At 42.9% G+C, this 26,935-nt stretch overlaps 1 protein-coding gene across 3 annotated transcripts; it reads right to left on the bottom strand.

Moving 5' to 3' along the window:
- Positions 1–444: 444 nt before the first annotated feature.
- Positions 445–24,994, bottom strand: TASOR (transcription activation suppressor). 3 transcript variants are annotated; one of them, XM_064723902.1, is made up of 23 exons: positions 24,492–24,994; positions 18,275–18,420; positions 17,082–17,174; positions 16,177–16,249; positions 15,073–15,164; positions 14,566–14,724; positions 13,420–13,547; positions 12,738–12,769; positions 11,984–12,089; positions 11,474–11,577; positions 11,261–11,364; positions 10,967–11,039; positions 10,759–10,833; positions 9,755–10,396; positions 7,640–8,073; positions 6,666–6,804; positions 4,991–5,859; positions 4,195–4,317; positions 3,474–3,633; positions 2,792–2,900; positions 2,461–2,639; positions 2,216–2,374; positions 445–1,591 (listed from the first exon to the last, which is right to left on the bottom strand). In XM_064723902.1, exons 1-23 carry the CDS (start codon positions 24,874–24,876, stop codon positions 1,029–1,031), a joined length of 4,947 nt encoding a protein of 1,648 aa, XP_064579972.1. In that variant the 5' UTR covers positions 24,877–24,994; the 3' UTR covers positions 445–1,028. The 3 variants fall into 3 exon arrangements, with proteins under 3 accessions (XP_064579972.1, XP_064579974.1, XP_064579973.1); XM_064723904.1 differs by having other exon boundaries at positions 445–1,417; XM_064723903.1 differs by having other exon boundaries at positions 4,991–5,736.
- Positions 24,995–26,935: the final 1,941 nt, after the last annotated feature.

Below are 26,935 nucleotides of genomic sequence, written 5' to 3'. Positions count from 1 at the left end.
CAGGAATTCCCCCAAACACAGGACTGTGCAGAGCCAGGAGTCCCAGGCAGGGGAGCAGAGCAGCAGCTCCACAGAGAATGGCTGAGGGGAAGGGTTGGGAACCCAGCAGATGGGAAATTGAACAGACAGGAGTAAGAAACAGAGAAAGCTGTACTTACCCAGTGCCAGCTCCCAAACCAACAAAACCAAACTTTTTAAAGTGCCTGAAAGCCCCAGCAATCATTCAGCTGAAGTGGGAGAGGACTGAGGTTTTTCTGATGCAAACTGAATTCCCACAGTCAATAAATGTTGTCCTTCTCTCATTGCAGTAATCACAGTGGCCAGATAAAGGCTGGGAGGGCACAGAGCACCAAGTGAGACACACAGATAATTGCTGGGCATGAAACCAAGCCGGGCTGTTCCTCCAGCACTTTGCAAACAATGTAAAAACCACAGACAAAGCAATGTGTTAGCAAGTCCCTTGTGCATTGAGAGTTTATTTGTTTTTTTTTGTAATGGAACTGCACCATTGGTTACTCTAATTGAGGTATTTAGCCAAAATCCAGTATATAGTCATGAAAATAAGTACACGGCCTTAGAGCTATGTAAAAACATTGTACAAAATTTGTGTCCATGTCAAATAAATACATTAATTTTAATATTTATGTAAAGAAACATGACTTGGATACTCTTGTGGTTAAGAAAAAAAGACAACTGGCTCTTTCACATACTTTAGGCAAACATTCAATTTTACATTAAACAGACCTCAAACTGAAGCTTAGGTAACAGGTCAAATACAAATGTAGAAACTTAAAAGTGCCAACAAACAAGATAATTCAAGTACAGTAAACGTTAAAAAATATATGTATTTATTTAAATTTTCAGATGGTTCCAACAGGGACGGGCCATCAGGGATTTAAATAGAACATGAAAACATCTGAGATAACAAGAACAAGAAACATTTTGTTCCAGAATAAAATAGAAATCATTAATCCAACGTTTTAGAAACAGAGAAGTCCACAGCAACTTAGAAAAAGAGACTTAAGAGTTCATTTTTGTTCTGAATATGGCCTGGAAGAATCACAGCAGCTATCCCAGCCACCAGGTGATAATGACTTTTCTGTATCCATGCTCTGATTGTAGGCAGATAGAAAATAATTGCTCCCTTCCTGGTTTTGATTTGCAGGAGAAATTGGGTATGTTGTTCCCAGAAAAGTCTGATGAGTGAGGACACTAAAGTGGCTGAATTGATGGAACATGTTTAATTGTCTGCTATAAACCTGGAAGTTACTGAAGGGAGTTTGTTCAACTGCATTGTGTTTTTCTCCTTCAGCAGAGCATGTTGTAGAAACTGGAGGAATTGGCTGCTTCTCTTCCAAGTCACTTTTGTAAGTCTGTTCCCCAAGGCCAGTTTGTGCTTCAGGAGGTAACTCTGTAACTGATAAGCAGCTTGCTTTAGCATCTACTCCATGTGGGCCCTTGGCCTCGGGCTGCAAAGCTTCCACATGAGTATCATACTTAGAGGCACCACTGCAGATTTCTATTTCTGCCAATTCATCCCCTGAATCCAGAGACATGTCCTCCTCATCCTTCTCATCCTTTTCTACAAGAACTACATTAAAAGAGAGAGAAAGTTCTATTCTATTGAAATATAAACTTTGGTTTAAAAGGCCATACACTACTCACAGTGTTACACTTCAGGTCTGCCAGTCCAACAGCACTTTAAGTCTTGGTCTTCTGCCACTCGAGTTCACTTACTCAACACACACACTCAACCCTCTGTGGGAGAGTCCAGTTACTGGTGCTAAAAGCTTCTGCACACCGTGCTCATATTTAGTGCTGGGCAATCCCAACTCCCAGCTCCAAAGGGGACAATGTCACAACAGGATCTAAAGTTACACAGCAGGTGAGTATTTGATCAGACAATCAAAGGAGTACAATTACTGACATCTCAGTACAGTTTATCTACTCTAAGTAGATAAAGCAGGAAGTGACAAGTTTATCCTTTCCCTGACAACAGATGCCCTGTCTAGTGCCTCAAATACCACATCAGCCTGTACTTCTGTGTTGAAGGTCTCCATCCCCACTGCTTTTCCCCCACCATTTCAAACACCTTGAGAGCTGAGTTTTCCTTGCCAGCTGCAGTGGCTGCTGACCAGAGTCAGGCACACTGTCCCAGCACCTCTACCCCACACATGCACTTTAGGAAGGAAAGTTTAAGTGTGTTTGACCTCACCTGATTGTCTTTGGCCAGCACTGCCAGCAGCAAGGTTGTTCTGCTCAGTATCAGAGCTGTGAAACCCCACAAGATTTTTAAAGTTATGCATAAAGTCATCAACAGCAGCAACCACGATGCCATTATCAACGTAACTCGAGAGAGTCTTGAGATTCTTTTCTAAATACATACAAGAGGAGTTTGTATTAATATTCAGCACCTGTTATCAAAACAGGGAGAGAGGTGTTCACAAATGTGGGGTTTACCTGTTAGGAAGACAACGTGTCTCTGCTGTATGTTCTGAGCTTGAAGCCTGATGAGACACTCAAGTTCTGGAGCATTTCGAGTTTGAGAGTCACAGTTATGGTAGGACAGAATCTCAACCAAGTTCTTCTTCTGGTAGGTGTTCAGAAGGGTGAGCAGGTTCAGGGCATTGGCATTCATCCTGCGGGGGTGGGCAAAGCTCACTATTAGAAACAGTTTAAGGTCAGTCTATACAGCAAGAGACAAACAGAAGAGTAAGTTCTGTTAAGTGTTTTGGATGGCACAAGGAAAGCTGAAGCCTTTTAACAGCTGCTATTATAGAACCTTACTTACCTCCCCAGCTCTTTCAGTTTCTTTTGTATTTTGCAGTGGACCTTCCATTGCCATTTCCCATCTGGGGTATTGAGATCCTCCAGAAATGTTAGGAACTGTTTCAGTTTATCTGTTGTAGAGATATTGAATAAAAGTTCAATTTTGCGGTATGTAGACTGAAAATATTGCTTCAGTGTGTACAGAAAGCTGTTTCCTGTTTGTGTCACAGTACGGTCACACAACTACAAACAGCAGCCACTCACTTCAAAGCTTTATTCCATGCAGGCTGGCCAACAGCAGTATCATAAAACTGAGCTGCCTTTCTGTACCTCAGGTATTTAAAAGCTGACTTCAGCATACACACTCTGCCTTGCTAAAATATTGCAAAAAATTGTAACTTCATTAGCTATTCAATTTCAAATGAAGAAAAAGTATATACAGCATGTTTGTGGATGGAGTAGTGAGGAATAAAAGGCTCCACAGACATAACTACACAATGCAACACAAACTGAAGACAAAATCTCCCTGTTCATGTGTTCTTCAAGAACACCCTGGGCTGAGAAAGAGACTGAATTAGCTGAAGTTTTTAAAGAACATCACAAAAACTGGAGGACCTGATCCTTCACTGAGGTGAGTACAGGACCTCTCACATACTGACATGTCAGGATTTTAGTTCTAAACCTTCCAGAAGGATCACACCTACCTGTAGTGATGGACTCTGGGTTCAGGACAGATTCATCTGACACAACAAAACCCCCAGACACAAACAGGTCATGGTAAGTGCGATTCTTCACATCATTCAAACTGTCAACCCCTGCAAAGCTGACACAGGAGAACCTCTTCAGAGTCACCAGGCCAGGGATCTGTTGAAAAACATTGGAAATCAGAGCTGTAAGCACAGGTCACACAGATAAAGGAATTACAGAACTCTCCTATCTACTAATGCCAGGCACCAAACTTCAAAACACATTTTCAAGAAATCACTGTTTCTTCCCTTGCCTAGGGAGGTGCTCTCTCAGGAGCATTACAGCAATAAGGTAAATGGACACTGAGCACTTTGAGTAATTTTACTTTCTGCCCAGCACAGGGTCTTAAGCTGGCAGGAATAGCTCAGGCCATGTGAAAGCTGCCTTCACCTCCTGTTGGAGCACCACAGAACCAGAACTACTCAGGCCTCTGCACAGCTCTGCAACTACTAACAATAAATATGCATTGGCCTGTGCATGGTGGTGGAAGAAGTTATGAGTAAATGTTGGACAAGACCATTTTTACTACAACAACCATTTTGTTTCTTCCAACAGCAGCTAAACACAGGGCACTGCTGAATGCTGTGCTGTTGGAAGGAAGCAGCCTTGCCCCACATGAGCTGCTCTCCCAATTGCCAGCAGGTTTCTGTAGCTCCCAGTTACTTACGTGGGACATACCTTATGGATGAGACTGGCAATGTCTTCGTTTTGGATAATGATCAACAGTTTCTCTGAATTATCTCCTCTTCTAAGGAACTCCTCTGGATGGCACTCTGTGTTCCCTAACTTTCTGAGATACTCCTGCCACCACAGAGAGAGGAGACAAGGAAAAGGTCAGTAGGCAGTTTGGTAAAAACAATGCCCAGATGACACCCACTGCAAGGAGGTTTTCCATTCAGTGATTCCCAGAGGGACTGGCTGCTTTATCCCTCCCAGAAATGAATCAGAAGGATGCAGCAACACAGAGCAGCTGTTTCAGCAACTCAGTCATTCTTATCAAATCACACACAACCAACTGACACGATCAAACTGCCCCAGTTTTCAAGGAAGGCCAGAAGTTTACCACTTTATCTTACACATTTAAGTCACAGAAGCACAGTGATTCCTCAAAGTTCTGTCTACTATTAATTAGAGGAGAAGAGAAACAACCCCAAAGGCACACACAGTGACTTTTCACACATTCTTTCTAAAATGGTAGCTATCACATTTCTTCACTTATCACTTTTTTTTTGTAAGCCCCTGGCAGGATCTTCAGAAAGGACCAACCTGCAGCCTGTTCTGTTTTCCAGCTCAAAGACTTACGTAAAAGCTAAATATAAGCAAGGCTACCACAAAAGCTCAGTGAGGAAAGGGGACAGGACAGCCTATTTTCACAGCTCACTTTCACAGTGCAAGTGAGTCCAGTTTCATACAAGTGGATTTCAAAGACACTCTGTTCTGACAGTGGAGAGAGGCTGAACTGAAACAGCTTTACCTTGATTTCTCTGCAGAGAACACTTTCTTCCTCTTCATGAATATAAAACTGGATTCTGTTTTTCTGTACATTTTCCATTATTTGGACGAAACCGGTAAATAATTCAGGCTTTAACCTGCTTATCAAATCAGAAAAATCTGGTTGAGTTGAAATGTTGAAGTTCTTAGGGGACTTCTGAGTCTTTTCTGGTGTTCCCCGGAGATCCCCACCAGAAGCCTGTTCCTCTGGCTGAGCACTCCCAAGGCCCGCAGTGTCCGTGCCCGGGGCCAGGCCGGCCCAAGGCAGCTCCTCCCCCGGCGGCTCCGGGAGGGCCGTGCCGGTGCCGGGGGCAGCGCTGCTCCTGCTCGGCGCCTCCAGGGCCTCAGGGCTGCCATGCACTGGGGGGGGCGGCTTCACGCAGGAAGAGGCCAAAATGACGCTGTCCAGCTTCTCAATCAGGCTCTCCACGTATTCTTGGACAGAAACCTCTGATGCCTGCAAACATATGTGTTCAGAAAGTCTCATCATCCTCTCCTGGGCAGAAAGGACTGGTGTGGACATGTCACTGACATAAGGAATGTTTTTTTGCTGCAAGATTTCTTTAATCTTTCTTGCAAAGAGCTTATATTCTTCTAACAGTGCTGTCTCTATTACTGCACTAATGGAATGCTTAGCTGTAAAAGGTTGATCTGTTAGCTCATACTGATCTTCAAGTTTCTCCACTTGTCCTGTGTAATGTCCATCTTCTGCTGTCCCCTTCTGTGCGTCTGAAAATGGAGAGCATGGCAATTGATAGTCAGAATTTCTCTGTCTATTTACTACCCGGGGGTCATTAGGAAGTGCATCCGTTGGTGGCAAATATTCCGGTGGCTCTTCAGGTGATTTCAGACCTACAGAAGAAGAGTTCATCATCACCATCACCATCCTCTCATGTGTCAAACTCACACACACAGGGGATAGACCAAAACCTCCAAACCCCAGCCTGAAAACAGCATTACTGCTCTGCCTCCCCCACCAACCAACTTCAACGCCAATACTCAAGTGTTACAGTCTGCTGAGGCACAGAAGCACAGTACATTTACAGCTCCTAAGACAGTCAAACAGCACAGTCCAAGTCTGCTGAAAAAGCAGAATACAAGTAGTTTTCCCAGAGATAATGTAGAATAAGCACAACAGGACATACCTTCATTACAAATTAAATTAGAAATCGAGCAGGGCAACATATGATTCAAGTATTTCCATTTGCTACTAGGTTAAAATGCTCACTTTTAAAAAGCTTAGACACAAATGACCTTGTGGAGTTGGACTGCAAGCTGCACCTGATCTGTCATCACCTGACATCAGTCTGACTGATTACTGACACAGCTTCAGTGGTGCTGCAAGGAGTGCTGACAGACCCTCATAACCCCAGCTCAGTTCCTTCACCATCCATATCCAAAACTATAGTTTTGTTTGTTTTTAAAGCATTCACATTTCTAATTTGTGTTAATATGAGGTCACACCAATATTCTCCACCAATATCTGTTTTCATCCAGATTTCTGTAATTATCAAATACAAGAAACAACAGCACAGGCTATAGACGTGCTTGTGTACCAACATGTGAGCCAAGAATGGATGGATGAATCCAGGCACAAACCTTTAGAATATGTTTTCATTCACAACTTGTAGGAACAGAGGAGTTCAAATCCATCTTACCTGTAATTGGGATAAGTTTCCAGTGCATTCCAACTTCCCCCACATTATTTGAGCAGGGAGGTTGCCTGAGATAGCCATGTTCTATAGGTGCACTAGGACAGGGACTGCAGCCTTCAAAGGTACTCCCAGTGCCTGTGTCCTGAAAACCAAGCAAAATGCTCATCTCAAAACAACTTCTTTTGGTTTTGCTCACTATTAAGTTTTTACATTCTGAGCAGCTGACAGAAAGAAGTGAGTTCACTGGCAATTCTGCTATCAATGTAATCCATTAAACCTGGAAACATTTCCACGAGGTATTTCTCTGGTCTCCCATTACTAATGCAGTCCTGAGCACTGCTCTTACAGTGTGGAAGCCCTGGGTGCCAAAGGGGAAGGGAGGCGAGAACTGGCGGCTCCCTCACTCTTTTCCAGGCTGTTGTCTTGATACCTGACTAAAGCCAGGAGGCATTTTAAATAATACAGTTGAAATAATTTAAATTTAAATAATGAATTTGCTGAGGCACTGCCTACAACTAGTATTGGGCCCTTAAAAAAGCCAATTTCACCTCGCATTCCAGATGGGTAGAAGCAAAACAGCATAGAGATTACAGGTAGGACAAACTCACTCCTTCTCTAAGAATTAGGAACTGGATTTTGTGTGGAAGTACCAGAGATCATGGAACAATCACTCTTGTAGGGTAAGGAGCTGGGGCACTGTGATCCCTAAGCACAAGGGAACTCATCTACAGCACTGCAGTGAAATACTCAGAATTCTTCAACTCTGCTCCTTTTTTATCACAAAAAGAATAACGAACCACGAACACACTTAAGAGTGGAGAAAATTTCCACCTATGTTCCTACCAAACAGAAAAGCTTCACAGAAGAGTTAGTGCGTATCTATGTTTGCCACTGTAAAAAAACAATGGTTTTTTCATTCAGTCTCATATTTATGAAAAAAATTCCTTCACTGTCAGCATCTGGGCAGTTTCACTTACTTGTAAATGTAGTGTGTGCTCCAGGGGTGCTTCGTTGGGTGGGAGCTGCAGACTGACATCCACGGGGTAGGGCAAGCACGGCGCGTCCGGCTCCAGCAGGGCCGGGCTCTGCGGCTCCTTGAAGGGAGCGCTGTCAGCCTGAGCAGCGGCAGCAAGCTCATGACCATCTCTGTCCTGAGCTGGAACGGATTCATACTCATATTTCTGCCTCACATCCTCTTCCAGCTCCTCAGCGGCCAAGGCCTTGGTGACAGCCTGCCGCAGCAGCGCCGGGTCCCAGTGGCTGGGCGGGCCCAGCGTCTCCAGCATCGCCTGCACCAGCCCCTTGGGGTCGGCTGCGGCGTCCGGCACGTCCTGCCTGGGCTCACCCTCGCGGCCTCCGTGCTCAGCGTGCATTGACAACACACAGTGTGGGGAATCCAAGCTTCTGCCACCTTACAAGAGGGTGAGGAGGGGAAAAGGAATCCATTGCTCAGTCTTAAAATAGAAACAAAACCAGATCTCCCCACAAACATCTGCCACGTACCCGCAGTCTCCATCTTTAGCGTCAGTTTGTATGTACACACATTATTTTAACAAAAATGTAGACATGCTTTCATCGCATATTCTACATCATTAATCAATGTCAAAACACCTTTGAGGTTGACAGAATTCACCAAGCAGGAATCCCAACCATAAAGTCCACCCTTCATCTCCTTCATCCCTACACGGCAATCAGTATCTTCTGTCCCCTCAAGAGGGTGAAGCCCTAAAGCAGATAGCCTTCCAGAAGTAATGGGTTAAAACATGGAATGAGAGGCATGTAAAGAAGGGCCTAGCACTAGAACACACGGAGAAAGCACAGCACTAGGAAAACAGAGCAATAAATTAGATAAAAGGTAGAGCATCATGACAGGGGAAGAGATAGGTATAGGAGAAACTAATAAGCTAAGCAGGTTTAGAGCCAGCAATGTCAAAACGACCCTAAGGGTTTTTGCCAAGCCACGGGATCTAAGCCAAATACACCGGGAATTGACCAAATTGGGAAAAGAGTTCAAAAGTTTAAAGAGGAAGACTCATCGGAAAGACCCCGTCTATGGTGAAGGCAACAGGAACGACCACCTGAAAATTCCCCAAAGAGATGTCTCCACCTACGCTCCACCCACGCTCCGCCTACACCACGCCCCATATGAATATGCATGATTATGTATCTGATCTGATGTAATCCTATACCCAAAATTGTATATAAGGCTTGCTTTTGCTATGTGAACTCAGAAATCCATTTTGTGATTTCTCCGACGCGTCGCTAATAAAAATACCTCCTGCTTAATTGACTTAAGCTGAGTCTGATTAGGCAGTCACTCTGCCTGTTTGGGGCAAAATTTGGCATCAAGGGCAACTAAGGACAACTAAGATCGACTGATCACTTCATCTTCCAGTGATTCACACACACCAGAGTGACTGGTGCTTGAGGGAAATCCCCTCTTCTTTGTGTCACCCCATTCCCATTCCCCCCTTTTGCAGGAGGCTTCTATAATTGCCTTGAGAAAATGGTCAGGGAAACAGAAATCAAAGGGGTTTTTCTGGCAGACCTTAAGTCAGAAGGTACCTGTGATACTTCTCTGAGGTTTGGATGTAGATCATTATTTAATCTTATTAGGTTGTTTCCTTTGTCCCACTGCACACATTACTGGCTATTTCAAAACTGAACTATGCTTCTTCCCTTCCATCTAAACTTCTTAGGTATGAAATAGGGCAGTGGACACAAAGGATTAGAGCAAAGTCAAACTCTGCAAAAGACAAAACCAAGTCTGCTAAGTGTTCTGCATTAGAAAGTCTTTGGACAGCTCCACAGGCAAGTAAACTCTTTCAAAGTCTGCTTTCTTTCCAAAGAGGCTAAACAAAAGCAACTTCCAGGAAAATTCCCCTTATCTCCTAAAAAAATAAACCTGCAAAATAAACCTGGAAACCTGCAAAAAATAAACTTTATCTCTATTGACAGATCTCAGGCCAATGAACCATCGTGCATTAAATTGCCACAGCATGCAAAAAGATACTCAATCTATGATGATTAAGTGTTAAATATGCTCTGAATAACAATGTTCAAAGAAGAACTCTAAACAAACACTTTCTTACCTTCACACTGACAAATATTCTCTGCAGAGTCACTCATTTTTAGGTATTTCTGCAAGTTTTCAGATTGTTCTTCCAGCTTTCTTTTCAGACCACTCCTAATTCTGGGGTCTTCAAAATCAGAATCCCCACCTACATTTTTCTTTCTACACTGGATCAAGTTAATAAGATCCTTGAGTCTCTCAGTATCATCATCTCCAGAACGAGGCACTCTTTTCTTGGCCTCATAATCTGAGCTGGGGCTGAAGCGCTGCGGTTTGCGGTTCCTGTCCAGCAGCTCCCTGGCCCTGCACACGGGCAGCTGATAGGACTCCCAGCTGAACACATAGTTCTGCAAGCACGTCTTGAGGTGCCCTTTGTACTTCGGGGCAGGGTGCAGAAATCTTTTGTCATCCAGCACGGGTGCGTACTCACGAAGCAGAAACTCTCTGGCTCTCCCAGGGCCATGGTAGAGCTTCCTGAAGTACTCGTAGATGTACTTCTCCACAACAGCATTGTAATCTCCCCCGCTGTGCTTACGGGCCTGGTACAAAGCAAAATGCAGAGACTGAACCAACTTTGTGAATTCTGGAACGATTTCCCTTCTCTTGCGTGAAGCCATGGTAGATGATTTTTTCTGTGTTCCATATGGACCATTTTTTTGTGCTGCCAAAAGGAGAAAAGGGAATCCACAATTAAAATCAAACCATGAAGCTATAAACAAATGATGACTAGTCAGCAATACTCTATGCTAATATATGCTGGGTGAAACACAGTTTGGAATGACCATGAAGAATTAATTCAGGGATGCTATATCAAGAAATTTCAACAAGTTTTACTTTCTCAAATATGAACAAATGAAGCTACAACGTTCAACATTTGCTTTTGTGAAGAAACAAGTATTTCTAATACCATGACCATAACCAATGCAAACTGTTACTCTTAGTTCACACTGACTGACTACAAAATCCTCACCAGAACATCACCTCTGTTTCAATAAACCTGCACACAACAGGGAGCAAACCCACCTGAGCCAATGACACCTCTGGACTCTGGGAACAGAAACAGCGCATGAAGCACACGGGAGCATCCAGTCTGCTGGTCTAGAGCACAAAAACAGAAAAACAGTTAAAAAGGAGAGCACCACCCAAAGTCAATCCAGTACCCAAAAACCCACCCCTCTAAAAAAGCCAAAACAACAAACCCAACTCAAACACAAACCCAGAGTGTGCTTACCATAAGGGGACATCATCTGCCAAGGAGAAAGAAGAATAAGAAATCCTCTGTCCACAAGTGGTTTCACAAGGACCTGTTTTCAAGCAAAAAGAGCAAACTGCTTCAAAGACATTGGTTCACCATGAGTACTCCTCTTGACTGCAAGATAATTCTGTCTTGGGCAGACAAGTGCCCGGATAATTAAGATGCCAGCTAAGGAATTCCAGTGAGACTGTGGATCTTGTAATATGCCTGAAACTACTAACTAGTACAATTATTTTTAAAAATAGGAATAGTCAAATCTGTGGCACTCACAAGTTTCTCTTTCTCTAGTTTTTGAAGCAAACCCTCTAAGTGACTCCCAGAACGGGACTTCTCCACAACTTCATACAGGCTACAGTACATGCCATTCTTCCACACTGCCAGGACACAAGGAGAGAAAGAGAGTGTAAGGAAAAAAGAAACAAAATTGTCATTCAGAAAACTTGAAAATTCTGAATTTAAAGAAATTAAATGAGAACAATTTACCTTCTTTTCTTTCTTGGTAAGTTTCTTTTAAGAACAATGCTGGTGAAATTTTTTTCTTCAAATCATCAATGCTTACAACATTTTCAACCTCAAGCTTCTCAGAACTGGAGGAGAAGGGTGGGGGGAGATAAAAAAAATAAAGACCTCTTTTTTTACTTTCTATATTCCTAGGCTCACTGATAAAATAAGAACCAGTAAATACATGGCCTTAAGAAGAACTTCTTTGTACTATCTCATGAGCCAGGGGTGTTTATTCCTGCAGAGGAGTGTGTGTCACTCGAATGGAAAAAACCCAACAAACCCAAAACAACAGAACAGCAAAGAGATGCTGACATTTGTGTGCCTGAGCTCAAGAAAGTTCTGGACATACATGACTCGACTCTTGTTTGATGCATTTAAGGCACTTAGGCAGTATTTCAGATTTTCATCCAAAACTCACCAGCAGTTTCTACTCAAAAGAGTTTCAACAGAGCAGTATTTTAAACTTACTGTCCAAATGGCAATACTCACAGCTTGCATGGAAGGAAAGATCGCGCTGCTGATTTTAGGGAAACGTGGCACACAAGTTTGCCTTTATTCCAAAGCTGTCCCCTCCACAATGTAACATTGGGTTTCTCTAAATTAAGATGGAGAAAGGAAGACTAAGTGAAACCACTTGCCAGCTGTGACTGAAAGAAGAGGCTGCTGAATCTCCAGAATCAGTACAGGGAAAATTTCATACTAATACCAGACAATAATGTTAAAAGGCAACAGAAAGGATGTTATCAACCCTGTTATGTTTTGACCTGCTCTGAGCAGAGTGAAGGAGGTTGGTTTGTTACCTACACCTGCCAGTACAAGCAATCCTTGATGCTAATTTCTGAGGAATTATATCCTCTTTTCCTTACCTTAACTGTCAACCACTTTCATACATATCAGCTTTGCTTGAATGAGGTTCAAAACAAAGCATGACACAGAATCACATTATGTGAAGTGCCATTGAACAGGAGATTCAGGAACTGAAGATCAGTTCCTACCACACTCTAAGAAGGAAAGCAGGGAAAAAAGGCTGTTGATTTAGTTCACTTGTGGTTCATTCTGATAAAAGAAGATACACATGAAGGTGTCTGTTTGATCATCCAGTATCAGCAACCAGCATGGTTCAGGATAAAATTCAGGTACACACTCAGCATAACTAAACTGGTCAAACATAAAACTATGGGGGAAAATCATCAGAACCTTCCCTGTCTGTATCATAAAACCAAAAAACAGAATTCATTCTTACCTGTACTTCTATCTGCGTGGAAGGTGTTTGCTCTAAACAAAAGAAGAGAGACAGAATGACTGGGCTGGAACAGAGAATTCTGACCACTGAATTTCACACTAAGAATAGTTTATCAGTCTAACAAAATAGGAAGACTGGTAATTCCCCCTCTAACCTCCATCTAGCACTGCTGCAGCATCTTGTACTGTTTTAGATACCTTGGTAACTGCTTTTAGCATTTCACAGTACAGTCCCCACACCTGGACATCTTCCTATCAGCACAGCTATCACAATGGATCTGTGATCAACTGGCCAGCTACATACTCCCTCCACCAGCAGACACCACTGAAGGGTTCAGAGACAAAATATACAGAATATTATTTTAGAGTACCAAGCAAGATAATGTTGTGAATGATTTTATGTCCACAAATTTCCTCAGTTAGGTAAAACCCTTCAGTATTTGTGGATTCCACCCAGGCCAAAGGCAAGCAGGTGGGAAGAGCAGCAAAACTGCTTCCTACAGGGGCCCCCTGCTGCATAAAACCAATTCTGGCACCTCTTGCTCTGCATTAGAACTATTTATTATACTAAGCCCCTGTGACACATTCATTCACTTCAGCACTGCTCATTTAAATCAATTCTAAGCTACTGCCAACAGCTATGAATTCTTCCTGCTACATCCACAACTCATTCCCTGGCTTACCTTGATGGGGGCACAAATTTTGGTCCTTGTACCACGTCATCTTTGTAAGCAAATGAAACAACAGCAAAAGGACAAACATGTCTTGGTCTTTGCCTGATCTCATCAAAGCCGTATTCATAAAAGTAGTACTGGGAAAAAGAAGGGACAGTGTTAAATCAGAAGCCTGGAGCAATCATTAATTTCTTTAAATGCTGGGATTTAAAATAAAGAAGTTTTTAAATGCTCCTCTCATATGTATTAGCAAATACAATAAATTAAGATCGTTTTTTTAATCTTCTCCTTCCTTTATTAACCACTTAGATATGGACAGCACCTTCAGGAGTGAATCAAGAATAAATCATTACTGAAATGCAAAATTTACTTGAAAGTATTTTTGGTGAGAGAAGGGATTAACTAATAAAAAACAAAAAAATTCAGAGGAAAGTAAATATTGCAATGAGTTTTGGAGTCTATCCTTAGCTCAATCACCAATATAAAATGTTAATTTAGGCAAATTTACAATGAGAAATGAAAAAATACATTCATTTTTTAGCCATCTATTTCACTGATTTACAGAAGATAAAAGAAGTTAATACTGAAGAGAATGCTTTCAAGCAAGGATCCTGAAATCTGCATACTTGGTGGAATAATCTCACTGCAACAGATTGTTGCAGTAAGAGACAGAACACCTGGAGGAACATAAATGCTTGGAACTGATTTCATTGTCTTCCCTCATCATCTCCAAACCTGAGAATCTGGAAAGGGGAATAAGCAAAAAAAAAAAAAGAAAAATGCTGTTCTTCCCTAGCCAACAGTTTTCTTTTTAGGAGTCCCACTTAAAGACCACAAACCAGTTGTACTTTTACACCTCAAACTCCCCAAGTCCTCTCCTCCAGCCTCCATTCCAGTCCCATGTATTCCCCAGTTTTTTCCTATTCCCTCTCCCCCTATGTGAGGGAGATCTCCCGGGGTTCAGGATGACACCATGGAGCAGCAGAGGCTGCCAGGCTGATCTGGGATTTCCAGTGCACACCTCTGGACTGCTGCACACACCCAGCTGCAGCTGCACAGGGAGCTCAGGGGCTGCTCTATCCCCAGGATTTTCTCTCATCATTCCCAAGTTCTGCTCGTGCAGTGTTCTGGAAGGTGCCACAGGCCCAGCTGTACCTGAGTGAGCTCGTAGGCTCGGTAAGCCAGCAGGGAGGTGACTTTGCCTGCATTCTTTGAAATGTGACACTCGTGGTTTGGGGTGGGATCCAACATGCTCTTGGCAGCTGATTCCATTGCTTTCATACCAGTGTAGTCGTATATGCTTTTCATTCTTCCCTGTAATAACACAGCAGAATTGTCAGCAGGAGCTTTGTCCTGCAAACTGACAAATTGCTTCAAGTACCAAACAAAGTAAGAGCAGTGAAAATAAAACAAGCCATTAAGAAAGCTACTTCTGGAAGTACATTATTTTCATACTTTCAAAAAAAACCAACATATTTTTGCCTTCTATAACAATTTATTATGATTTATTTCAGCTTAATATCACTACTGGATTTTAAATCTAGTAGATGTTTAGTTTCTGTATACACAGATGACTGCACAAATTACAAGTAAGTTAGGTTAAAACCCCTGTGTGTTACCAGTAAGCAATGTAATCCTTCAAGAATAGCAAGATTAAATTACCTTTATTATTTTAAAAACAATCACATCTCCAGTTGCTCCAGATTCTAGAGGATTAGGCTGCAATAAATCAGCATACTTGGAGATATAGACACCTGAGAAGAGTATAAAAAGAAGCCAAAATACATTATGGTGAATGTTAAAACATTATTAGAGATTTCAAAAGCCTTACATTGGATTAAAGCTCAATGCACACAAAAGAATAAAGATACAATTGACACTCAAGTGCAAAGGTAAAATAATTTTGTGCTTTTCTGTACTTAGTTATTTCATAGATTTTACAGCCTCAAACACACACTGTCATCGGTTGGTCTGGCTGACTACCTCAGACCAAAGAGCTGTAACTGAATTCAGATGCTCTATAAAGCATCCATTTGCCTTAGGTTCCTCTCATTCCAAGTCTGTATTTAACTGCTTGAGCAAATTGCTCCAGACCCTTTACCAGCTAAACAGTAAAAACTCACACGCTCATAAAGCCTTGTTCTCCACCTCTCACCTACTTCTGCTTTCAGTATTCACTTCTATATTCATTCATATTGTCTGCTGTCAATATTCATGATACCTCTGTGCCATGTTCCTCTCAACAGGATGACAAAATCAGTTCCTAATTTTCTATTTGAAAAGCTTTGCAAAAGGAACTTACTGTCTTGCATTCTCAAAACTCTTTAACCCCTTCTGACTCTTCTAAGTCTCCAATTTATCTATGCTCTTCTTGGGTCTGTGGATTCAAGAATTTTAGTTCTATCTACATCAAACTGAGCTGAGCTACTGTGTCCATGAGGCATCTCTGAATGCCCACACCTACAGACAAACACAGAGGCAGCCAGCCACACACTGCATCAGCTCTGTGCCCCCCCAGGTTTGCTGGAAACACATGGGACACTGGTTTGAGAATTAGGTGTTCCCTTTGCAAAGGGAATTTAACTGAACTACTCAAAAACAGAGCTATGAAATAATGCTCTGATGTCCATTTCCTTTGCTAAAAACATCTTGCTGTGACATTGCTGCAGTTAGTGATATAAAAGAGACTGGAAGGTGACACAACTGCATCACATTATCTGCCAACTGCTACTGAATAAGCAGCACTTCTAATGAAAAGATAATTACCCATGGAAGGGCTGCCGAGAACTGAGAGTTTGGAGTGGCCAACCTGCAGCCCCTTTTCACATATGCTCTGGATCTAAAGAGAACAGACAGGTTTTTAAGCAAGTCTGTAAGGAAAGGCAGGATATGAACAGAACAAACAGCAAGAAATTACAATTACAGAATATAAATTGAGATTTAAACACAACCCCAACCCTTACAAACAGAGGCAAGACTAGTCTGAATTCTCTATAGAACTATTCAACTGTGTAAGTTAAACTCTGACATGGAACAGCTACATAAACTCCTCTGTAGCTTAAAAAACCACACCCTCCCTATACCTCAAACACTCTTTATGAATATTACTTGCCTTTAATACAGAAAATTTTAATATTTGAAACAGAAGTATACCTGTCAAATGATTGCATGCTTAAGAAATCTCAACTCTATAATAGCAAACAAAGCACAGAAATCACTTTTCCATCACTTTGATTAAAAGTATATGATCAAAGAAGAGACAGAGAAGACAATGACCATTTTCTAATATTACAGGTCACCTTATTGATGCAAAAAAAGAAGAAAAAAAATACCAAAACAAAATGCAATGAAGGCATAAAATATTCCTCAATTAAAAAAAAACACAAACCAAATAAAAACTCACATGTCATCCAGAAAATCTATCCTTCTATTTATAAAACAGAGCCTAAACCAGAGAAGATACAGAGTCATGTAAATGGAGTACCTTAAGTAGCAGGGAATAGAGGATTTACAGGGTGACAGATCCCTTTGCCATCCTTCTACACCTTCCAGTGCTGAATTTTGCAAAAGTAACTTTAAGATTGTGCCAATAAAACCACTCTGAAAAACCCCAAAGGCCCAAAAGCTGGAAGTGCTGGATAAAGCATGTCCCTGCAGGGCTCAGGGCTCACCTGGCAGCGATCCACCATGAGGAAGGCGTAGCTGTCCGACAGCTCCTTCTCGGGGCGCCCGTCCCGCTTCAGCTCCCGCCGCTTCTCTGTGAACTGATGGCACACAGCTCTCAGCACAGGCACACACTCCCTGCTGCTGCCACACCCACTGCCAGGGCTTTAATGCCCCAGCTGTGTTAGCACATCCAAGTGTACAAAAATAATCAAAAGATAATCCAAATTAAATCACTGGATGCTGTAATTAGATTTCGAGAACATTATACCTGTGGGAAATCTAACTGGCCCAATCTGCCCAAGTATTTGGTTTTTTTAAGAGACACTCCTCAAACAAACCTGTGCAGTAACAGATTGGTTTGATCTTTGTAGCAGAACTGGCTAGAACTATCCAGCCCAAGGCCTCCCACAACATCTTTGAAACTCCAGAAATAACTTTTTCTCTTTTTAGGAGACAGATCTCTTACACTGTACAAGCATTTCTGCAGACACATCTCACTGCTGCTGAGGTGGTTTTTACCAATATTTCTCAGCTGTAACCATGAACAATTAATGTAACAGCAGAAAAAGCTTCAGTTTACTTCATAACTTCAAGATGATAAACAGCAAACGAATTATATATTCTTCAATTACTTCATATGTGAAGCTTTTTGGCACTGGGAATGAAAACTTCATTTGAGAGTGATGAGAACAAGCCCAGGCTGGATTTAACAGACACCACATAAGGCACAACAGAGGGGCTTCAACCAAGGTGCTCCAATTACTGGATCAACTTTAACTAAAGTACTTCTTGGAAAACAACAAAACTACAGAGATTATGGAAACTTCTATCAGACACATATTTTAATTTTCACAGGAAACATCAGCCCCGTCAAGAAAACATTAAAACAAACTTCTGGGTTATTAAAATACCTTAATAAAAATTAAGAAAATTTTTGACAGCTAAAAACACACAGACAAGTGGTGCCAAATACAGTTTTTCTTTTAGTCTTCTTGAGGTACCTGGCAGGCAAAAGTTGAAAACTATGCAGTAATAAACTTGCCTGAAAAATAGCTGCTTTCATTTCTGGGGATGGGAGTTTGCAATTAAAGACCAACTGCACAACTGAGAATAATGCCCAGGTCTCTGCCTCTAGACTGAGAAGCACTGGCATTTGACTGGTACCTTACTGAGAAGCAAAAGCCACAAATATACTCACTTCCTTTTCCAACAGCTCACTTTGAACTAAGCTGGCTCTCTTGTATTTAAAATTGGACACTGAACTGGGATCCAAGTAGGAAGAATGCAGAATGTTTATAATCTCCTCAAATTCTCGAGACTCTGGAAGTACTGGCTGAAAGAGTGCTATAAAAGAGAAGAAATAAAATAATGAGCATCAATATAGATGTGAAAACATCCAAAAGTTTCCAGTTCACTGACAGTTTATGCATGAAAATAAATGGTTTGTGATTCGATTTCAAACACAAAACACCTAGAATACTCGGCAAATATAAAGTTTATCTTAAAATCTCCTAGAATGATAGCATCTTTTAAAAATCACAATTGTGTTTTTTTAATATTGCTCTTGCACAGCTACTGGTTCTCAGAAGTTTGTAAGGGAAGCACTTCAAGTCTGAATTTACCCCTTGAAAGACATCTAATACGTACTGCAAAACACTGAAATTAAACTTTCAGAACTGTAATTTACTAATTAACTCCTTTAATTAACAAATTGTCCTAATAAAAACCTCAACAGCAGTTTCATAGCTTGGCCCCACTTCAGAACTATTATGAGGTTTTGTGTTGATTTGCTTATGGCAATTAAGCTAAATATGAAGAAATCCAATCCTATTTAAAGAAGCCAAATAAGCTCCTATTGCTAAAACCACCAGGGCCCCACTGCCTGTGCTCGTGGTTATGATGTTGTCCCTTACCATACCTGCTTTAAAAGGAAAGCCCTTCAGGAGCTGCTGAACCAATTCCCTCCTGGGAGAACCTTCACCTGAGTTCCCACAGGGAAGCAGCTCCGTGTCTGTGTTTGGGTGCCAAGGTGACAGAGGGATCAGAGGAGCAGCCCCGGGGGAGCCAGCACAGGATGGCAGTGCAGACTTTGAGAGTAGTGGCCAGGAAAATAACATCTCTGGGGGAACTGAACTAGCACAACACAACAAGTGGTTTTATCCTCAGAGTAACTTCCAAAACCCCCACCAAAAGCGCACAACTTTTACTGTGGTTACAACACTTAAGAACAATAGTACTAATCTCACCAAAAAAAAAAAAGACAAAAACGACAAAAAAGCAACCTACCATCACTCTAACAAGAAATTAAATTTAATTCTATCTTCAGAGTATATCCTCCAATTTCATTAAGTAATATGGCAGTAGATTTAGGCAGCAATTTTTCTCTCATTTGCAGAAAAGATTTACTGCATGAGCCTCAATATAAAACAAATGTTCCTAATGAAAACCAAACTGTTCTGTGTTATTTAGTAAAAGCTGCACACTTTAGAAGGCAACACCACATCTGCAAACTGAAATCAAGCAAGGATTCCAACACCACCACCAATGAGAAAGTGACTTTTGTAAGAGAGCGGAAATTACGAAAGTGATTTAGAAACCATCCTTATGCAACATCCTTTTCAGTAACCACACCTTCATTCTTCAAAAGCTGACAGCAGCATGGGAGGAGACAGAATTGAATGTGAATGGAATTCTCAACTTGGTATTACTGGGACTGAATGCTCTCGTACTGAAGAGATAAATGCTTATGAATAGAATAGCAAACAGAAGCCTGCTGCAGGTACACACAGCCTGGGAAAGCACCCCCTGTTCCACCCCAGACACTACAGCACCAGCCCCCTGTCACACACATCTGGGGTTCACACACTGCCAGCTCCTCAAAACCACCAGCGAAGGCAGAAGGTTATCTGGGCCAGCTGCCTGACCCAATTTCCTGTTTTCTTACCAGCGTTTACTGCACCTTATCCCTCCTCCCTCCTTCCCCCAGGACACAAGCTCGGTAAAAATGAGCCTCTCACTTCCATCTGGAGCCCAAACAAGCAGAAAGCACTGCAGGGTGAGTTAGAAAGAGCCACCACAAGGCAGGCATAAAGTCTCACCTGCTTTCCCAGATGCGAATCTAGGAAGAGGCACATTATCACATTAATTAAGATCCTGTCATACACACAAATATTATCAACCATGCTCCTCTTTGTGTTTAAATATCTGCTCTGTGGAAAGCCCTGGGGAGCAAGATGAGACAGACTTGCCCTAAACCAGCAAGTCACCCTATTCTCCTGGTAGGGAGAATCTGCATAAACTAGTATGCACTTAGTGCTCAACACATTTATGGGAAAGCCCTACCTAATCATTCAATTATGGAAAACAGAAAATAAAAAATTTCATAAAGATTGTTGCAGTTTTTTCTTCCAGACCTCGAGGCACTGCAGACTTCATATTCTCAGTCAGAACATGAAACATCACCCCAGGGAGGTGAGAAGCCAGGCAATACTTTCCAGTTCCCCACTTGAGCTGAGGTGTTCAGGGACAGTGATGGTCTGAAATGTCAGTGTCACCACAGCCTGTACCTTATTTCAAGCAAAGAGTGCAGAAACAAGAAAAAGCTAAAATAAAACTGAGAAGTACTAAACTAGACCTTGTACAGCAGCCACCAAGGCTGTGCCCCCAGGCAAAGCATGAAATTGCTGAGCTCCTCCCAGTCCTCCATCACCTCAGGGAGCAGCCATGAGCACACACACATCTTCCAGGCTTGCTGGACACAGCACATGGGGCTGCACTGCACCTGTACTGCCCCGGGCTAATTACACTCTAATTAAAGTAAGGACTAACATGCAGCATCCTTATAATACAAGTCAATTGTTTGGGGGTTTGCTGGCTCGCTCAGCACAGGTAAAAATAAGTAAATAAATACTGAGTTTGTACAGCTTCTATCCGGGGCATGGGAATTTATGTAATTATTTTTAGGTGGAAATTGAGTTTAGCTAATAAGGACTAGTCAAAGGACAGGGACTGGACTGGATGTCTGGATGTATGTCATACCTAGGAGGCTTACTTTTCTTTCACAGCTGTCTGATGTTTCAACTTCAGAAAGCTGAGATTGGAGTCCCTGGGTTTAATTGCTTTAAGTCACAATGTGAAGACAGAGCCATCCTCCCTGAGCAATGCTGAACAAAGTTTGAAGGGAAGGTAAGTAAATTAATGATTTTCCTATCAGCTAAGCAGGCAGAATGCTAGCATTCCTCACACAAGTGCTCCTGCTACAAAAGCTCCATTGAGCTCCACTCTTTTAAGTCTCAATTTCTTTCAGTCTTCATTTTTTAAGACTAAGACAAAAAAATCTGTGGTGTTAACAACTGGGACATTTTTACCTTCAGGACTTTTTCAGCCCAAAATGCCTTGTGCTCTCAATAGGCCTAAACTGTTACCAAGTTCAGGGACTGAGAGTTCTCCACCTAGAACTATCGTGGAGCAAACAGCAGATGCCCATCTCTACCAAAGAAAGGGAAAATCAGAAGACAAAAGACAAGGCAAAACGATGAATTAGAAAAGGGACAACCTAGACCTTCATGCAGGTATTGCAGAGTTTGATGGGTAAAAGCAAGGCCTTTTTCCCCCCTCAGCCTCAGAAACAGCAGGCAGCTGCTACTTTGACAGACTCCAGAAAGAAGCTCCAGCTTTAATCAACAAGCAACCCCTCAAAGGCACCGGCTGCCATGTCAGCATCACTGCTGGAATTATCCTTTGCTAAGGGGATCACTCGGATCGTTCAGCAAGTTAAAAGTGCTCTTACACTGATTTATCCTTAAAATTTGCTTTCCTAATCCTATCAAGGACCTCTCAAGTTTCAAGCAGACTTGGAAACCTGTGAAGATCAGACAACTGAATTAGAAGAGGCCAGGAAAGGCCTGAAGACAAATGACAGATAAGCTGCTCAGTGGAGCATAACACCATTGCTGAACTCCATGTACCAAGAAAACAAACCTCCAAGGAACTTCTAAGGAGCAAAACAAATGCAGGCACACCTTAAAAAAATAATGCTGCAGCCAACTTCTCTTTCATTTGTTTCCTGAATTCCTATGCCAGCAAAAAGAATGAGAAAATCAGAAGAATTCTCTGTGCAAACTGATCACAGTTGTTAGGAGGTATCTTTTCTTCAGATTGCAAAGAATTTGTTGACTTTCAGTCTCTACTTAAGTCTCCAAGAGGGAAGATAAATTCTGAAGAAGATAAATAAGCAGCTAAAGCCTAAATTTTCTAGGATATTTCTCTTACATTTTGAAAGCTAAAGTTTAAATTTTCTCTTACATTTGTGCTTTTCAGATTCAGTTTTTAATTTCTTGACTACCAAAAACTGTTGCTAAAACACATTTTAGTGTTTAAAAATACTTTAAAATCCACCAAAAACCCCACCTCCAAACAAACTCAAACACCTCGGACAAGGGGATCCTGTCCATAGCAGCTAAGCCCTCACAATCACGGCAGCAGCCGTGTCTCAGGATGGTACATCCACAAAACACATGGTGGTTTAAAAATCAGAACAAGGACAATGGCAAGGCAAGGAATGATGGAGGAAGCTTCCATATGTACTGCTTCATGCTGGGCTTTAGAACCAAGCCAAGAGAGCTCTCTTGAGGAACTGGTGTCATTCAGATTATTTTGCAATTTAACAAGATGTATTTAAGCACTGACAATAAGGATGCTGCAAGAGCCACTACCTATGGCATCAGATGATTGAGTGCTGATCTTCCAGTGCAGTTCCAGAACTGACTGAATTGCATCATTTTCCAAATGACAATGCAAATCCCAATGGCAATTTAGCTGTCCTCAAACTGCAGTTTGGCAGTCCATGCCGTGAGAACAACACTCACAGCTGAAAACCCACCAGCACCGTGGGCTGAATGGAGCAGGGTCTGCTCTGAGACCTTGGGAAGCTCCAAGCCGTCAGAATGATCAAAATACCTGAGAGCCTTTCTGCAGGCTGAAAGGAAAAAAGGCGAGAATGGCTCAAAGACCTTGACATTAGCAAGTCAGTTTTTGAAGGAAGGCAAGAATGGCTCCCTCTTCTACCTCAGAGGCCACAGAAGCCTGAGGTTTGAACTACACAATCCAAAGCTTTTTGCACACTGCAGATGGCTCGGCATAGGCAAATGATGAATTAGATGACCTACGAAGGTATTTTGCAGGTTTTCATTCACATTGGAACCAAATGCTAAAGAGCAACTCTAGAAAGCGTTGGTTAAGTACAAACATTTCTGAAACACATTTAAACCACACTTGGGTGTGGCACACAAGACACTTCGATTGTTCATGAGGCACCAAGTTACATCCAGGTATTTTTCTGCCAGATGAATTATAAAAGACTTTTTTTCTCCAAATCAACCCAGTTCTTTTTACAATGAATCTCTGCCAGACTTGTATCACCCCAGAGCGGGGTGGCAATGGGAATGACCAGGAAGAAAAAGGGGTCATTACTGCCAAAAGGAATTAGTCTATTACTGGAGACAAAAGACTGGATAATGAAATAAACCTACCTTCATCTCTTCTTTACAGAAGAAAGCATTTCAAGAAGTTAGGATGTTACCTCTTCTCTGAAGAACAAGAAGCCTATTCAAACAAGTATTTTTGTGATATGGACTAAGTTACTGACTCCATATTGCAAAAGGGCAAGAACTAAGATAAATTTCAGGAAGGAAATCAGACATGTCTTCAACTCCACTTAACAATAACAAAGTTAAGAAGAAACCAGTGGAGTCTTGTGAAAAGCAAGAAATACCATAGGCTTTTAGAGGAAGAGTTACTCAGAAACAAAAAACCCCAAACCCTGGACACTTGGAAGCAGAACGCTTCCAAAGCGAGGCACGAGAACGTGGGATGCTCCCTTTCTCCCTGCAAAGAACTTTCACCAGATAAGAGTCTTCTGCGATTCGTCAATGAAGGACAACTCTGCTGGGTTTGTTTCGTCTATCCTAACCAGGATTACACCCCTCTCCTGCAGGGAGGAGGTCAGGGAAGAGAAAAGCGAACCATCTTCGCTGATGTCGGCGTCCCAAAGAAACATCTTCTCCACATGCCAAGGCACCTCCAGAAGCAGAGCCGAGATCAACTCAAGCCCACTCTGATCACATCCAACTTCTCCTCCTTCTAAAGCAGAGATCTGAAATTCAAGCCAAGCTTTGGTTTTGGTTTTGTTTCATCCTCGTGACAAAATAAAAGTGAGAAAGAAAAGAGGAGGTGTAGGAAAAGAATGTAACATCCTGACACTAAAATCGGCTCCTCAGCAGCCTCGCGGGTGCGAGCCAGCAGAGCCTCCTCCACAGCAGGGCTCGCATGCAGCCGTGTGAGGTGTCCGAGAGCTGCCTGATGAATCGGATGGAGAGGGGAGCGAGGCAGAAAAGGAGGGGAAGGGAAGGAACAACCTTTCTTTTCTCTGCTCTTCCTGGGGATCTGAAAGTTCTTCCTAACAGGCTGCTGGTCTTCTGAGGGCTTAGGGAGAGGGGGCGGCCCCCCGAGCACACCGCTGGGCGGCTGCTGCTGTTCATTTGCCGTCGAGACGCTGCTCCTGCGCTGGCTGCTGCTATTGATGCTGGGGTTTGTGGGGACCTTGTCCTCTGCAGCAACAGCAGCCACCAGCAGCGCCTCCCCAGCGCTACCGCTCTCAGAGCGTCCGCCATTTTGTGCGGTGTCCTCAGCGGCTCCCGCTCTGTTACTCTCCGCTCCGAGGACGCCCGCGCTGGTCTTCTCCATCCGCTGATGCTGCTCCGGCTCCATCTCGCCGCCACTGCGGATCACGGCATCCGTCATTCCCTCCGCAGAAGCGAGCCCGGCAGCCCGCGCCTTCTCTTCTCCCCAGCACAGCGCCCCTGCCCAGCGCCAGCAGCGCCCGCGCCGCCTCGACTCGCCCTCCGCCCGCCTCACGGCAGCCCCCGGACCGCCCCCGCCCCGCCACACAACATGGCGGCGGAAGGGGGGGCGGGTCTGCGGCCAGCCCGGCCCAGCCAATCCGCTCGCGGCATACGTTATAAATAGGGGCGCGGGCAGCGCCCACGCGATGGAGCGGGACGGGCCCGTTGGGAGCCGCTGCTGCCGCCCCGGGGCACCGCTCGGGACCCGCCGCTCCCGGCAACCGGCACCGCTCGGGACACGGCGCTCCCGGCAACCGGCACCGCTCGGGACCCGCTGCTGCTGCCCCGGGAACAGCTCGGGAACTGCCGCCCTCCCGCGGGTGCCGGGCCAGGGGGAGCGGGGCCGGAGCGCTGCCCTGAGGAGACGCCGCTCTCCCGAGAGGGCCCGGCCCGCACACGGCTCCTGCCCTGCAGCCGGGGCGCGGCGCTCGGACCGCGCTCTCCCCACAGCGAACCCGCCCTTGGGCACGATCCCCCCCTGGCATTCCGGGCCCAGGAACGCTCCAGCTCCAGGGCTGGCACTGCCTTCTTTGCCAACTCCTAACTTTAACTACAAGTTCACTACACTGAGTGCCAACGCATGCCTCTTACTCTCAGATTCAAAGGGTTTTTTCCAAGACACTGGACAAGATGACAACATTTCACCTTTGAAGAATAAAAATGCATTCATGGTTACGAAGGGCAGGCAGACAAAAAAAATCTTAATTTACTTCAGCAGCATTCTTTCATAGGTGCATACTGAGAATAGCACTAAATAACCTATATTGGAGGCCAGAAAGTTAACGTTTATTTCCATGTAAGGCTCTCAACTTGCAGTGCAAGAGGGGTGTGAAAATGCAAAACCCAAAGCAAAGACCTGTCTTTGGCAGCTGCCAGGAATGCACTGCAGTGAACACTGCCTCCTGAAAATAACCATTCTTGCAGTGCCTAGGAAATGCAAATACCAGATTTTAGTTTTACAAGTAATTAGCAAAACATTAGAAGCCTGTAATTTGTTTTCTTTGTTAAAAGTATACTAGTGCTGTACATGTTGAACAGATGCATATATTCATTAGCTACTTATACCAATTACCTTCAATCCCCATAACTGTAGCTATTCATTTGTCACCTTGAAAACAGGCACTGATCTTAAAAATAGTGTGAAAATTGCATGTATTTTATGATTGGCTTTTTGCAAATATTGAATATTTAGAAAGCAATGCTGTATTAATTTTCTTAAGTACTGTGTTAAATATAGTTTTAGGTTACAAAAATTGCTAAAATAGAAACTATGCTATGTAAGATGTTTTGTTTAAAAGAAAGGATTTGCAGCGAGTTAGCAGCCACAGGACACCTAGATCTTTCAGAGAAAAAGAATTTATTGCCTTCTTATCGGAAGAAACAAACTTCTTCCCGCCTCGAAGGCGCTGTTAGGATTAGAGGGAAGAAGTTGATGAAGACCAGAGGGAATCCTGTGTTTGAATGGAATTTATGCATCATGGATGAGGTGTATGAATATGCAGCAGGCTGTTGTTTTTAAGGGTTAATCCTTTGTTAACGGGTGTCGTTTTTGGGGCTCCTGATGCCCAGAAAAGGTACCTGGACGTCTGTAACTCTTTGCTTTTATTGTCTAATATTGTCTTAATTCAATTTGTCCAAATTGTTATTACTCTAATTGTATTACTATTTTTATAACCATTTTATTACTATTAAACTTTTAAAAATTTTAAAAACAAGTGATTGGCGTTTTTCACAATAGGAAGTTCTCGCGCTTGCAGGGTGTGCAAGGAACAGGTAATTTAATCTGGCCCTTTTATTAATCTCTGTTTAGATAAGCCGAAGATCCAAAAATATAAATAACCCATCAGCTCACAAATGGCCTGGTGCTAGTGGTAGCCTCCAGAGTGTTAAAAGAACATAATACCCAGCATTTATCTAACTGCAGAAACACAATGTTCCATTATCTAGAGGTAATGAAC

The sequence above is a fragment of the Zonotrichia leucophrys genome, chromosome 12 (genome assembly GCF_028769735.1).
Source record: "Zonotrichia leucophrys gambelii isolate GWCS_2022_RI chromosome 12, RI_Zleu_2.0, whole genome shotgun sequence".
Classification (NCBI taxonomy): domain Eukaryota; kingdom Metazoa; phylum Chordata; class Aves; order Passeriformes; family Passerellidae; genus Zonotrichia; species Zonotrichia leucophrys.
Note: the sequence above shows the minus strand (reverse complement) of the source record. Positions and strands in the feature narration are given on the sequence as shown.